The sequence below is a fragment of the Sphaeramia orbicularis genome, unplaced genomic scaffold, assembly GCF_902148855.1.
Source record: "Sphaeramia orbicularis unplaced genomic scaffold, fSphaOr1.1, whole genome shotgun sequence".
In the NCBI taxonomy this organism is placed as follows: Eukaryota; Metazoa; Chordata; class Actinopteri; order Kurtiformes; family Apogonidae; genus Sphaeramia; species Sphaeramia orbicularis.
The window spans coordinates 40,497-52,100 of record NW_021941745.1 but is presented as its reverse complement, the minus strand read 5'-3'; the positions used below and the strand labels follow the sequence as shown (position 1 = coordinate 52,100).

Sequence of the window (11,604 nt, the reverse complement as noted above, 5' to 3'; positions counted from 1 at the left end):
GTGGGGCCTGGTGGGTCCTGGTGGGTCCTGGTGGGTCCTGGTGGGGCCTGGTGGGGCCAGGGCACCGGTGGCAGGAGCTGCCCAGTCTGGACTGGATTAAACGGTCATATTTTTAGCTCTGAATTAGTTTTTATATTTGTCATTTCTGTTTATTTGATGGAGTCCATGTTATTATTAATATTATTAATATAATCTTTTTATTTTCCTTGAAATTGAAGTGAAGTAAAGACATAAAAGAGAAAAACATAAAATAACACATTTGAAGCAATTATTAAATATTGTCATTGTTTTAGCTGTAGTTTTGTCCGTAGTAATTCAATAATAATAATAATAATAATAATAATAATAATAATAATAATAATAATAATAATAATAATAATATTATTATTATTATTATTATTATTATTATTATTATTATTATACATGTACTTCCTGTCTTTTATTTTGAAAGGGCTCGCTCTGTTTTCCAGTCGGGGATGGGAGGGGGAGGGGGAGGGGGAGGGGGAGGGGGAGGGGGAGGGGGAGGGGGCAGAGTGGTTTAAAGCAGTGGGAGGGGGAACTGGAGCCAGACCTGAAACCAACTCAGACTCCTTTACTTCTTGTTGTTGGTCATCGTCTTTTTCTTCTTGTCTTCTTCTTCTTCTCTTCCTCCTCCTCTTCCTCCTCCTCCTCTTCCTTGGTGATGGACAGGCCGACCCCCCCTGAACACCCCCCCGGTGATGGGATGTACTTTAAACTGTTGGAAGACGACGGACACGAAGCGCTGGAGAGGAGGAGGAGGAGACAGGGTGGACCTGGAGGTAAGACCTGCTCACCTTCATCACCTTCATCTTCATCATCTTCCTCATGCTCCTCTTCATTATGCTCCTCTTCCTCATGCTCCTCTTCATTGTGCTCCTCTTCCTCATGCTCCTCTTCATTGTGCTCCTCTTCCTCATGCTCCTCTTCATTATGCTCCTCTTCATTGTGCTCCTCTTCCTCATGCTCCTCTTCATTATGCTCCTCTTCCTCATGCTCCTCTTCATTATGCTCCTCTTCCTCATGCTCCTCTTCATTGTGCTCCTCTTCATTATGCTCCTCTTCCTCATGCTCCTCTTCATTGTGCTCCTCTTCCTCATGCTCCTCTTCATTGTGCTCCTCTTCCTCATGCTCCTCTTCATTGTGCTCCTCTTCCTCATGCTCCTCTTCATTATGCTCCTCTTCCTCATGCTCCTCTTCATTGTGCTCCTCTTCATTATGCTCCTCTTCATTGTGCTCCTCTTCCTCATGCTCCTCTTCATTGTGCTCCTCTTCCTTATGCTCCTCTTCCTCATGCTCCTCTTCATTGTGCTCCTCTTCATTATGCTCCTCTTCATTGTGCTCCTCTTCCTCATGCTCCTCTTCATTGTGCTCCTCTTCCTTATGCTCCTCTTCATTGTGCTCCTCTTCCTCATGCTCCTGAAGCTGGTTTTCATTTTTTCTCTCCACTGAACTTGTTTCCAGATGTTTCTGTTCAGTTGTAGGTTTTTATTAAAATGATTCTGAACCTCTGAATTATATTTAGATGAATTTATTTAATTAACACACAGATAAAAACACAAATAATAGAATAAAAATAAGGTAAAACAGGTCATAAAACACAACAGTTTATAAGAAAATATCACATATGATCAAAGTATCACACATACCACCTCCTCCTCCCTTTCTCCTCATCCTCCTTTTCCTCTCTCTCCTTACCCTCTTCTTTCTCCTCCAACTCATCTTCCTCCATCTCCTTCCTCCTCCTCTACCCCCTTCCTTCTCCTCCTCTTCCTCCTCTTCCTCCTCCTCCATCTCCTCCTCCTCCTTTTCCTCCTCTTCCTCCTCCTCCATCTCCTCCTCTTCCTTTTCCTCCTCTTCTTCCTCTTCCTCCTCCTCCATCTCCTCCTCCTCCTTTTCCTCCTCTTCCTCCTCTTCCTCCTCCTCCATCTCCTCCTCTTCCTCCTTATCCTCATCCTCCTTTTCCTCTACCTCCTCCTCCTCTTTTCTCTTCTCCCCCCCCCCCCCCCCCCCCCCCCCCCAGTCTCCTCCTCCAGACCTCCTCCTGGTTTTTATCCAGTTGTTACTGTGTGTTTGGCTTCGCTGAGCGTCATCCTCTTCATCTCACTGATCGCTGTCACTGCTCACTGTGAGTACAAACCATCATCTTCATCATCTTCATCATCATCATCATCACAGGTTGATCTAATTAATCCACCGGTTCAACCAAGATGTGACAAACAACCACCAATGATCTCAAATATGGAAGAAAACCCAGCAGATTTGTTTGTATTTGTCCCTGAAACACAATGAATCTGTGGAAAATATTATTGAACAATGAAAAACCAACTTTGTTTTTTAATTTTCTGGTTCAGAGAAACAGGAGGTTGCGGTTTTTCTTAGTGTGGTGTTGAAACAGTGATAACAGTGAACAGCTGATTCAGCTGAAATGACCCGACTGTTGACCAGTCTGAATTTGACTGAAGTCTGTCTGCAGAATAGTTTAGATTAGATTAAATATTAGATTAGATTAAATTAGACTAGTTTAAATTAGGCTAGTTTAGAGCAGATCAAATTAGACCAGTTTAGATCAGATTAGACTAGTTTAAATTAGACTAGTTTAGATCAGATTAGACTAGTTTAAATTAGACTAGTTTAGATCAGATTACATTAGACTAGTGTAGATTAGAATAAATTAGACAAGATGATTAACAATAAAAGTATTCTATGACTGTATTTCTTGTGTTTTATATTTTAACATTAGTTGTCATTATTTATTTTGTATTCAGTACATGATGATTTATTGAATGGACTTTTCTAAAAACATGTGCAGTACCCCTGGGGTTAGGGTTCCCCACTGTGGGAACCCCTGGACTGAAGGAACTGCAGAGGGAACTTTTTTTCCTGAGTCATTTCAGTGGAAACATGGCAGGGTTTTCAGAATCCCAGGTAAATGTTGAAGGTTCCACTGGTGTAGAAGTGTGTGATGAACGGTGAAAGGGTTAAACATGTGATCAAACAGAGTCTGTCCAGTGGACCGACCTAAACTGTTTCCTGAAGGGAGGTGTTAGGAGGAGGAACAGGCCTCCACTCCACACACATGTGCCTTTAATAACCCTGTTCAAACCTGAACGTCCACAGATCAGAACCAGCAACGCGGCGGTGAATCCTCATCACAGCTGCAGACGCAGGACGCCAACGTGTCGGCGCTGGTCGCCTCCATCAGCCAACTGCAACAAGAGAAGAAGAAGCTGCAGGAGGAGAAGCAGCAGCTCCAGGACCAACTGAGCCTCACTAAAGGTCCGACAGGACCCCCAGTCTGGTTGGCCCTCACAATGGTTGCTATGACAACGGCCAGAGGAAGCTCTGTCTGTATTTAACCCTCAAACACCTGGAACACAACAGTGGAGCTCTGTGGTGTTTGGGTCCATCTGTCCACTCAGATCGAAATATGTACATAGTCTACAGAGATTATTATTATTATTATTATTATTATTATTATTATTATTATTATTATTACTTGTCTTTTGTACTGTCGTTATGATGCACTTGTTTTTCTTTCACATTATTCTGTCGGTGCTTTGACCAGTGAATTTCCCTGTTGTGGGATCAGTCTAATCTAATCTAATCTAATCTAACCTAACCTAACCTAATCTAATCTAATCTAATCTAATCTAACCTAATCTAATCTAATCTAATCTAATCTAATCTAATCTAATCTAATCTAACCTAATCTAATCTAATCTAACCTAATCTAATCTAATCTAATCTAAACTAATCTAATCTAATCTAATCTAATCTAACCTAACCTAATCTAATCTAATCTAATCTAATCTAATCTAACCTAATCTAATCTAACCTAACCTAATCTAATCTAACCTAATCTAATCTAATCTAATCTAATCTAATCTAATCTAATCTAACCTAATCTAATCTAATCTAATCTAAACTAATCTAATCTAACCTAATCTAATCCAATCTAATCTGGTCTAATCTAGTCTAACCTAATCTAGTCTGATCTAATCTGGTCTAATCTAATCTAATCTAATCTGGTCTAATCTAGTCTAATCTAATCTGGTCTAATCTAATCTAATCTAATCTGGTGTAATATAATCTGGTCTAATCTAATCTGATCTAATCAAATCTGGTCTAATCCAATCTGGTCTAATCTAATCTGGTCTAATCTAATCTGGTCTAATCTAATCGGATCTAATCTAATCGGATCTAATGTAATCTAATCCGTGTGCTGCTTTCAGCTCCTGGGGTGGTCCCGCCCACCTCTCCGCCCATCATCTGTCCCTTTGATTGGCTGTCCTTCGACACCAGCTGTTACCTCATCTCCAGAAACTCCAGGTCGTGGCCTGAGGCCAAGTCGTTTTGCGAGAGTGAAGGCGCTCACCTGGCCATCATTCACACGGCGGACGAGCAGGTACCAAACAAACCCCACCCCTTTGTATAAGCCCCGCCCACTGTGAGCGTGTTCAGACGTGTCCTCTGTGTGTCCGTCCAGACGTTTCTATGGGAACGCCTTCCCAGAGGCCACTGGAATGCCTACTGGTTCGGCATCACCGACGCTCAAACGGAGGATCAGTGGAAGTGGGTGGATGGGACGCCGCTGGTCGGAGGGTAGGCCCCCCCCCCACTTTAAATACGGTCCATATGGGCTGTCTCCATGACAACACTGTTAATGTAGATCTGGAGTTGGTCCAGTCCAGCGCCTTCAACAGCAGCCCACTGCTACTAATGTGTGCTAATGCTAATGCTAGGTATAATAATAACAATAATAATAACAATAATAATAATAATCATAATGATCATAATAATAACCCTACTATAGTGGACGTTCTGTGTCCGTGTGTTTGTCCTATGAATGTTGCAGCTCAGAGGGCGTTTGTACGGGTTTTCCTCAGCCTTCACACGCCCCATCTCCACCAAACTCACCAAATGAATACAAACATGACCTGACTATCGACCAGGAACAATTTTATGTCTGTATTCAAATGTTGTGAGGAATGCTGGGAGATTTTATCCGTCCTGACTCGCTCAGCCAGGCACGACAGATGTGACGTTCGCAGACAACTCCACACTTTTGAACGGCTCTTTTCAGTGAACGATAGGAACCGATTCATTATGAGCTGTTCATTTATGAGTCGCTCTTCTATTCAGATTACCCACAATCCCTTCATGCTTCACCTGTGTGTCCATGAGTCTGAGTTGTCCACGCCCCCTTCACCTGAACAACTAATGACATCTGCGAGTTTGAGTTGTCCCAGCACAACACAGGCACCTGAACGCAGCTAAGAGGAGGAGCTATCAGCTCATTTAGAGGAGGAGTTATCAGCCCTAGTGGACCTCAGCCTGGCCCTGGTGGACCCTGGTGGACCCCAGCCTAGCCCTGGTGGACCCTGGTGGACCCCAGCCTAGCCCTGGTGGACCCTGGTGGACCCCAGCCTGGCCCTGGTGGACCCTGGTGGACCCCAGCCTAGCCCTGGTGGACCCTGGTGGATCCCAGCCTGGCCCTGGTGGACCCTGGTGGACCCCAGCCTGGCCCTGGTGGACCCTGGTGGACCCCAGCCTAGCCCTGGTGGACCCTGGTGGACCCCAGCCTAGCCCTGGTGGACCCTGGTGGACCCCAGCCTGGCCCTGGTGGACCCTGGTGGACCCCAGCCTAGCCCTGGTGGACCCTGGTGGATCCCAGCCTGGCCCTGGTGGACCCCAGCCTGGCCCTGGTGGACCCTGGTGGACCCTGGTGGACCCCAGTCCCTGTCTGCTGTTCTACTCTATAACTGACTGTGAAACACACTCAGAAATCAGTTTCCTTTTACATATTTGAAGGTTTTTCAAAAAAGTAATGCAATAATTACTTTCCCTGGTAACTAATTACATTCCTGAAGGACTCATTCCATTACTAATTCAATTAGTTTTTTGAAAAAGTCATTAGTAACTATAACTAATTACTTTTTAGAACCTATTTACCCAGCACTGGTGGTTCTGCTGCCGTTCATGACGTTTCTACTGTTAGCAGACCATGCTAACATGTGAAGGCTACAGTTACTACCGCTGCATGAATGGAATCCAACTGGACAGGACAAACACTTCCATGCTCTTCCCTTCATGCCTCACATGTTGGCTCTAATTATTACCAGCACAACGCAGGAGTAAATGGAAGTTTACAAATGGATAGCGGTGGTAGACAACTTCTACTGATCATGCTGTCGTACAATGGCACCACGAGTACAATGCAGCTAGTTACCTTCACCAGGAGGTACTGTGTTCGCTTTGGTTTGTTTGTTTGTTTGTTTGTTTGTTTGTTAGCAAGATAACTCAAGAGTTGTAAACAGATTTTCATGAAAATTTCAGTAAATGTTGATACTGGCACAAAGAAGAAATTATTAAATTTTGGTGGTGATGGGGGGGGGGGGGGGGGCAGATGTGTCTTGGTGGAGGTCTGCACTCTGAGTGCTTTTCTTGTAATAATACTGGATTAGATTTCTCTAGTGCTTTTCACAGCACCCAAAGAACTTTTTGGATCCATTATTCATTCACTCTGGTGTTAAACTACATCTGTATCCACAGCTGCCCTGGGGCGGGCTGATGGAGGCGTGGCCACCAGTCCACACCAAACGGCCCCTCCCACCACCACCAAACATTCATACACATTCATACGCCAGAATACTGAATACTGTATGCATTATGGGTAAAATACAGACTGAATGTCCCCACAGTGATAACAAAACCTTCCCTTTTCTCCACAACTCAGAAAATCCAAAAAAGGCCACAGTCAAATTACTGGACAGTTTACTAAGCCCCGCCCCCCTTAGTTAATGGTGTTACCTCTGTTGAGGTTTGGTGCTCGGTAAATGAAACTATGGCATTTTCACCATAAACAAGAGATTTCATTTAAAAATCTGGACTAAGAGTCTCAAGTTCAACCCTTTCATGCATTAAAGAGTTCAACATTTGTCATATTACGATGAACAAAAATCTAAAGGAATGAAGCAAATAAATTCAGTAAATCTACTCAGAAAGTGAGTTTTTCTGACCTCAGGCCTGACGGTAGATGTGGAGCTCATGAACCCCTGACCTTTGACCCACTTACAGATTCCAGGAAAGGCTTAAAGTGAACAAAGAAGAAAAGGGGAAGAAGTGTGTGACATTTAGTCTGAAGTTATCGTCCTGTGGGAATGTGGAAGTTCAGTGCAGTCGCAGGTTCCTGATTCCTGGCCTTTATTTTTTTAGTCCAGACTCAAATACACTAGATTTCCAGACGTATGTTCTTCATCTCTGTGAGTTTGTCTCTTATTCTGCAGCCTTTAACGACAACTGCCTCCATTTTAGTTCAACAGGTCAGTTTAAGTGTCTTTAACCTGAAGTAAAGACATGAAATGAGAACTGCATTTTGGCTCCAATTGCTGCTACAGTGATGTGTGTTTTTTTGTCTATATAATAGAATATCATCTGCATATGGGGATATTTGGACATCATCATCATCATCATCATCATCATCATCATCATAATAATAATAATAATAAGAAGAATTTCATTTATTTTACACTACCAGGCAAAAGTTTGGACTCACCTGGTTTTTCTTTATTTTTATGACTATTTCCATTGTAGATTCTCACTGAAGGCATCAAAACTATGAATGAACACATATGGAATTATGTAGTTTAAAAAGATGTGACAAAACTCAAAGCATGTTTTATATTTTAGATTCTTCAAAAAAGCCACATTTTGCTTTTATTACTGCTTTGTGCATTCTTGGCATTCTCTCGATGAGCTTCATGAGGTAGTCACCTGAAATGTTTTCCAAAAGTCTGGAAGGAGTTCCAAATGATGCTGAGCACTTGTTGGCCGTCTGTGGTCCATCTCATGTCATTTAAATAAGAAGGTGAGTCCAAACTTTTGCCTGGTAGTGTATTTCTATAGCACCTTTAAAAACAAAGTTGACAAAGTGCTTTTGATAGACAAAGCAGAAGGGCACAACAGCAGGATACAAGATACAAGTAAAGACACTAAAACAGAAGCAACACAATTAGACAGATGTGTACAACAAATGCAAAAACATGACACTTTGAATAAATGAAGTGAATCGGAGTAAAGAGGGTAGGGAGAACGTAACATGATGCTGTCAAATCAATGCAAAAATGAAGAAATGAGATAAAACATCATGTATGAGAATATAAATTAATAACCAAACAGGATAAAATTCAAATTTAAAAAATTAAAACTGAAAAGGGACAGACATCACATAAAAGCAAGTCTATAAAAATGTGTTTTAAGAAGTGATTTAAAAGATGTCACATATGTATGTTTCTTATAAACAATAGAATATCATCTGCATACGGGGGTATTTGGTGGTTGAATTTTTAATTGTAGGCTAATATTTAGTTCATGTACACTCTGGACAAACAGTGGAATGACATGGACCAAAATGATGCATAAATACAACAGAAAAGCTCAGAGGAAAGAACCAGTCATGTGTTCAGGTTCATCCTCGGCTGTTTCACTTCTGCCTCCGCTCTGTATTTTTCTCCAAACTCGGCAGATTTTCCTCAAACATCTGATATTTCTTTCCTCTTTCTGGTCGTATTGGTCGCTGACTAACCCCCCATCATTTTTCCCATTCTTCCTCTTCCTCTTTTTTATGTTTCACCTTTGTCCGTTAAATCTGTTTATTTTCTTGTGTGAATGTAGCATATGTTTCAGATAGATAGATAGATAGATAGATAGATAGATAGATGTACAGTATATAGAATCAAACAACTTTATTAATCCCATGGGAAATTGTGTTACATTTGCATCATGCTAGTATGATAAAAAGTAACAGGAAATTCATACAGCACACACGTATACATTTATATATGTAAATATGTGTAAATATATAGCTCTAAATGTAAATATACCAAATATACATTTTATAACTACTACAACAGCAATTTGTACAATATGTCCTGGACAAATATCAGTAAAAGTGACAGATATATGCATAAATAAGTGTGGGTAAACATCATTGTGTTTAATTATCAAAATTAAAATTCAGACTGTGTTACCACCTTCAAATCCCAGCTGAAGACTTATTTCTTCAAACTTATTTATCCGAGTCAGTTCCACAGTTTCACTTCTATCTGTTGCCATTTAATGTACCTATGTGTTTTATATGTGTATGTGCGTAGTTTGAATTGTGTTTTATTTATTTTAACAACCTTGTACAGTGGCCATGAGTGTCCTGAAAGGCCCCTATATATAAAATGTATTATTATTATCATCATCATTATTATTATTATTATTATTGTTATTGTTATTGTTATTATTATTGTTATTATCATTATTATTATTATTATTATTATTATTAGTAGTAGTAGTAGTAGTAGTATGTTTATTATTGTTATTATTATTATTGTACTTATGTGTTTTTTTATTATTATTATTATTATTATTATTATTATTATTATTATTATGTGTTTATAAGGTGGAATTAAACGGTCCGTTCACCAGCGTGTGTCGCCTGTTATTCACTTATTTTTCTGAAAAACTGGATGGTTATTGGCATTGTCCCCAGCAGGGGGCATCCACAGGTGGGTCTGCGTTCATTGGTTGTTGGTCACCTGACCCCTGGTGTTTGTTTCCTGTGCGTAGGTTCTGGGAGGTGGGCGAACCCAACAACCACATCAACGAGGACTGCGGATACATCGTCAAAACGCAGGTGTTGGAGCGAGTGGCGGTCCGCAGCTGGTACGACGCCCCCTGCAGCATGTACCTGCCCTACATCTGCGAGAAAGAGGCGGGCCCCGGAGCCAGCACCGCCCTCCCGCACTGAGACCACACCCCCTTGCACTCGTAGTCCCCCCCCCGGTACTGCTGCGGTCGTCAGGTTGGAGGACTTTTATTCACGTTTCTTATTGTATTTTCTGAGGCCGGTTTGAATGGGATCATGTGACACATATGGTTACTGTGGTCATGTGACACAGATCAGGTCCATGTGGCTGAGGGTGAACTTTTACAGAAGTGATGACGCTGCTGATTCATTCGTTTGTCATTTAATCACCGCGTTCATTCCACTCACATTCGATCTTAAGTCCAATATGTGAAATGATTCAGAAATACACAATAAAAACAGTTTTATATTCTGTTTCTGTAGTTGAATGAAGTTTGGTTTGTGCTTTTTTTAATCACTCTACAACACAATACATGAATCTTGTAAATAATATTTTAAACTAAATATTTTAATAGTTTCATGTCCTTCCATATTTTAGTTTTCTTTAAACCTTTTTGCTTGTTGCTGTTCTGAAATTTACCACATTAGGTAAAATAAAACGTTCAACTACTGGACATATTAAGGCTGTTACCAGACAGTGTGTTGGTTATATTATATTATATTATATTATATTATATTATATTATATTATATTATATAACAACACAAAATGTAGATGTAGTATTAGGAAGGAGTCAGTGCTGAAAGAGCAGAATCAGTAATTAATGATGAGAAAATAAAAATAACAGAACAGAAATGGTTTATTGTCATACACAACAAAAGTCATTCATAGCAGACAACATGGCGGAGCAGTGGGGTTTGTTGGTGACGTTAAAACGAAGGTTTAAGGGACTTCCGGCGGCATGGCGGTCATGGCGGCAGCTTCAACAGTGAGCTCCCCGACTTTAGGTTGTGGAAGCCCTGTACCGGTGTCAGTAGGCAATAGTAATAAGTGGCAAGGGTAAAACTGAAAGGGCAAAGATAATAATGAGAGGAAAATCAGGAAAAAAGTCACAAAAAGTCGAGTTAGGAACCGATGAAGACTACGAACAAAACAGGCTAGCATCAGAGCTAGCAGGAGAAGACAGTGAGCTAGCAGAGTCAGCGCAGGAGAGGGAGAGCAGCTCAGGCAGCAAAACACAAACGGTCCAGTCTGCGCAAGAAATGGCACATTTGGAGACAATACTGCGAGACTTAAGAGACTTCCGTCGTGAAAACTCGGACATTCTTAAAGAAATCAAGGAAGAAATCAAGGAGGCTAACAGCAGGGTAGAAAGTGCGGAGGAACGCCTGCAGCTCTTTGAGGATGTTACACTTGAACTCCTGGAGCTGCAGGAACGGTTCAGAAAAGGTTGGTGGATCAGGAGGGAGAATATTAGGATACACGGGGTGAAGGAAGGAGCGGAGGACAACGCCCGGTCGATGATTGACTTTACTGAGGCACTACTAGGAGAAAAGCTGGAGCTGCCCGCATCCCTCCACCTCCGGATGGAGAGAGCACACCGGGCCCTGGCGGCGCGGCCTCCTCCGGATTCCCCACCGAGATCCACCGTGGGGAGATTCACGAGTGTCAGAGACAAAGAAGAGATCATAAGGATTGCATGGCAGAAGAAAGGATTCGAGTATGAGGGGAAAAGGGTGTTTCTGGATCATGACTACGCTCCGGAGGTGTTAAAAAAGCCTAAGGAATATATAGAAGAAAAACGTTTTGAGGGAGAAGAAAATACGATTCCAGACACCATTTCCAGCGAAATTACGAGGGTTTTACGAGGGCGAAACCCGTGTTTATAACACGGCTGAAGAAGCCACTACAGATATGGCAAGAAGGGGGCTTCAGGTGACGGTGGTGAA

At 41.7% G+C, this 11,604-nt stretch overlaps 1 protein-coding gene across 1 annotated transcript; it reads left to right on the top strand.

Annotated features, from left to right (window-relative positions):
• Nucleotides 1-572: 572 nt before the first annotated feature.
• Nucleotides 573-10,143, top strand: LOC115416921 (CD209 antigen-like protein C). The gene is made up of 6 exons (XM_030130793.1): nt 573-800; nt 2,042-2,146; nt 3,139-3,297; nt 4,254-4,426; nt 4,508-4,623; nt 9,637-10,143. Exons 1-6 carry the CDS (start codon nt 683-685, stop codon nt 9,815-9,817), a joined length of 852 nt encoding a protein of 283 aa, XP_029986653.1. The 5' UTR covers nt 573-682; the 3' UTR covers nt 9,818-10,143.
• The last annotated feature ends 1,461 nt before the right edge of the window (nt 10,144-11,604 follow it).